The 3,848-nt window shown below is 44.0% G+C and overlaps 1 protein-coding gene across 1 annotated transcript; it reads left to right on the top strand.

Moving 5' to 3' along the window:
- Window positions 1–315: 315 nt before the first annotated feature.
- T265_15852 (hypothetical protein) lies at window positions 316–760 on the top strand (the record flags this gene model as incomplete). The annotated part of the gene is made up of 2 exons (XM_009179246.1): window positions 316–431; window positions 646–760. Coding segments are annotated over 2 exons (231 nt in total), but the record flags the coding sequence as incomplete, so codon positions are not given.
- Window positions 761–3,848: the final 3,088 nt, after the last annotated feature.

Raw genomic sequence — 3,848 nt, 5'->3', positions numbered from 1 at the left:
GAGTTTTCAGCAATCTTGTGAGTAGTTCCGTCCAAGAAATTACGGAAAGATGGCTATTTGTGTTTTGTCGTGAATTCCGTGGCTCTCTTAGCACCAAATCACGTTTAATTTGAGGCAGTTTAAGATGGTTTCTTCGGACTTTCGGTTCGTTTTGAAACTAATGAAATTTTGTTAGTTTGATTTCCTCCAATTGTTGTCTGTGACTTGGAAACCAAAGTCAATTGCTAGTCATAGAAATTCATCGTAATTTCATGGTGTTTGCACCACAGTTTTGACGCGACCTGATACCGTTCGCCAATCTATATCTGTTCCAGGCCGTTTGACGCGAAAAACCCATTTTTGGCGCGTGTGCAAGTCAACCGAGAACTACACACCGGTGGGACGCGTTCCTGTCGGCACATTGAATTGGATATTTCCGGCAGTGATTTTCGGTGAGCACGCGCATTTTTCAGTTATCTTTCAATCTTCTCTCTCTGGTACTTGCTGCCTACCAGGATCATCATTCGGGTCCTGTAAATGCTCGTGATAATACTTGGTAATAGATGTCAGGTAGCCTCCGCAGATGATAGTCGCCCTGGAGCGGTTGTTCGTAAGCTCAAAACTACGCTTTCTCTCGTTTTATTTCACCCATTCGATACATTGTAGTTACAAACCCGGGGACCACGTGGCCATTTTACCGAGGAATCCAGATACTTTGGTTCTCAGGTTCAGTGAATTGCTGGATATCGATCTAAACGGAGTGGTCAATCTGGAGTGTGTTGACGGTAAGTGGGGACTTGGTTAGGATAGCCCAATACACTTTGTGTTTCAGTTATAACGATGAATATGTGCACCGTGGTTTGGATTTTGAAGGAACCCTTTCCTGTCACAGAGTCCGAGAGTGTTAATTGCACATCTTAACTAAGAACTTTTCTAGTCAGGGAAATGGTCTGTGCATAGTGGAAAAGTCGGGATTTGTCGACAACCCATTAGTTATAGTTGAAGTACCTTGAGTGTCGTATCAAAGCCATTCTCAGATTTACTTTCTGTTTCTGGACGTCACCGTTCACGTGAATAATTTGCTGGACGCCATCCCTCATTAGCAGAGTTTGGATGCAGAAAACACCGATTCCCACAGCTCCACAAGGAGGCGTTGGAAGTAGGTCGGATGTATTCTGTTATTGAAAATTCGACACACTGCTCTCCAAGAAGTGCACGCACCTTCGCATATCTGGTGGAAATCGCGCTCTTTGTGGAGAACTTCTTCTAGGGAGGGAGAGGGCACATGCTTCAACTCGTGTACCATTTATGCCATTTTCCCGCACAACTCGAGCAGAAATCAACTGGTGAGGAAGAAAAATTACTCACTAACCTGCTGGCCTTTGCTTTTGCACGTCCTGATAAATTGTCCAAGGCATTCGTGTCCTCAGGCATCGTCACATCGGGCCATTTGCCATACAGAAAACTATCTACGGTGACAACTGGGATTTGAGAACGCGTGGTTACCTGTAAAGAATACAGCGACACCTGTGGGCACTTCAACCTCATCTCCGACTTTCAATGGCGGACCAACAGTGGACGAGAAATGATCAAAATCTTAGTGTTTTCCCGGTGAATGCAGAGTTGTTTTTTGATCGTTGGTTTGTTCGCTGAGCTATGCAGTTTGATCGCAACCGTTTCACCACTAGTGGAGGTGAAATCATCAGTACGTTGTTAAGGCACGTGAGTGGTCGTACTGACGCACCGCCACACTGCACTCCTCTCCACTCCCAACGCACTAATGGTGTCACCTCGATTAGCAATGATGTTGGTTCGCACTCAAGTTGCCCAGCCCAGCGAACAAACCAGCGACTATCTACGTTACATGAGCTACAAATATTCCCTCCAATAGCAGAGTTGTTTATCGTAAAACATGAACAGAGCGGTTGCAAGCCATTGGACTTCATAGCGAAAACCCCATTTGCACAGAATCTGAGGTCGACATTCCCAAGTGTATTGCTGAATTTTCGTGGACTTTGTTTGAATATCTAGCACAAATGAACAAGCACAGTCAAACTCAGTAATTTCTAACTCAGTTTCCGATTATATATGGGGTTGGTATTTTGAACTGTCTTAAATAGATATTACTGGTATGTTCCATCTTCAGTATACATCGATATTCTGTCAGTCTTGTAAACTGATGTATTGCATTAGTAGCAAGTGTCAAGCACTATGGTCATAACGGGCGCACGAATACCAAGTCATTCAGCGAATATCCGGATATTTCAGACAGGAAATGTCGAATGTCAGCAGCATGGTTCATGTCAAATTTAAACGTAAGCAGACTAGTAGATGGAAATTGAGGGTTGGATGTCATTCCCATCCCAACAATACACCCAGCATTTTTGTAAATGCCTCGCGAAATTCGGTCTTTCGAGGCCGTCTCATTTAGCTTTGAACCATTTTTTAGAGTCGCTGAACACCAGCCACATTTGTGATGTAGGTGGGTGTTTCTTTAAGCCGTCGTCACTGGTCAGCTGAAATATTAGAAGTCTTTTGGACGAGTTTTCCACAGCTTTCGTGCATCTTCCTTCATACCGCTTTGGCCAGCACAGTTTAAGGGCGACAACCATTAATTGGATATGTGAGCCCGCAATTATTTCCACTGCTTGTGACTTGAGTCTTGTGTATAATGAGCGGGTAAAACCAGGAAAGGAAGAAGAGCCGGCCTCGTACTTCAGTTGTCTAGGACTAAGAGGGGTAGGTGTTGATTCAACGGTGGAGTTATCGTTAACCTGCTCGTAAGCGATTTTCTGGGTCCCGTTTGGGCTCCCAGTGGTTCATGTATCCACAAATTTCGGTTCCGTATGACTTTTACTGTTTGCTATCGGGTGTCGAATAGTCCAGTCTCATGAGGCCCCTCAGGTTGGTCACCAGTTTTATAGTTGGGGGCTGTGAGTAGGTTGCCTGCAAGTGCCTACAAAAGCAATCTGCTAAACTTGAGTAACCTTAGGTTGTAAACTGTGGTCATTCCTGAGAACGCACTGACTGTGAGCATTCTGATCGTGTTTTGTAGCATCTTCATGACAGACCGTAAGAGTTTTTCGGTTCTTGAACCAAGTTCAGTGTTATTCTGTTCAGTTATCACTATTCTCATTCGTTGATCTAAGCCAGTACGCTGACATTACATGCGCAATTCGAGTCTTCCAGCCGTCGCACATGAACCTGTATGAACGTGTTTCACCGACCTGCTCATCGCTGTAATGCCGTTGTTTGTTCGCCGACAAAAGCGTGGTTGTTACCAATTTGTACGGTTATCACATAAACTGAGCTTATCGGAGGGGAATAACAGCTCATAAGCTCATGAAGTGTAGAAGGTATAGTGGATCGGAGAAGAAAATCGTCGGTATAATTGATTAGCTTTGTGAGGCTAACAAGCTGAAATCCAAATACAAGGTGGATCGAAATATAAGCTAATAGAGATTGATGCCCCGAAAGAGGGTGGGGGGAGAAAAGTGTCATCTAAAAATGTATATTTGAAGTCATTCAATGGATGAGGCAGCACAACAGACAAATCATAGCTCATGTTATGAAATTTCTCGGTCCGCACTAATGAAAGTCCAACAGTGAAGATTTCAGTATTCACGACCAGTATGAATTTTGAACTGCAGGAGACGAGCATGTAGTGTTGAACGAACTAAGGTTTATGCCTGTATACTTTTTTTTCAATATCTGGCCCACTCTAAACAACCACTGCACTATGTCGGTGTTTTCGCCTTAAAAAAGATTGGAGCGAAGATCTCATTTCGACGTGTCAGAAACGTGCAAAACACTTGTCTTGGTAAGAAAAATAGGCCTGCAGCAGAAAACGTGGACAAATGGCCTGGTTA

The sequence above is a fragment of the Opisthorchis viverrini genome, assembly GCF_000715545.1.
Source record: "Opisthorchis viverrini unplaced genomic scaffold opera_v5_1349, whole genome shotgun sequence".
Classification (NCBI taxonomy): Eukaryota; Metazoa; Platyhelminthes; class Trematoda; order Opisthorchiida; family Opisthorchiidae; genus Opisthorchis; species Opisthorchis viverrini.
This window is presented reverse-complemented; position numbering and strand designations above follow the sequence as displayed.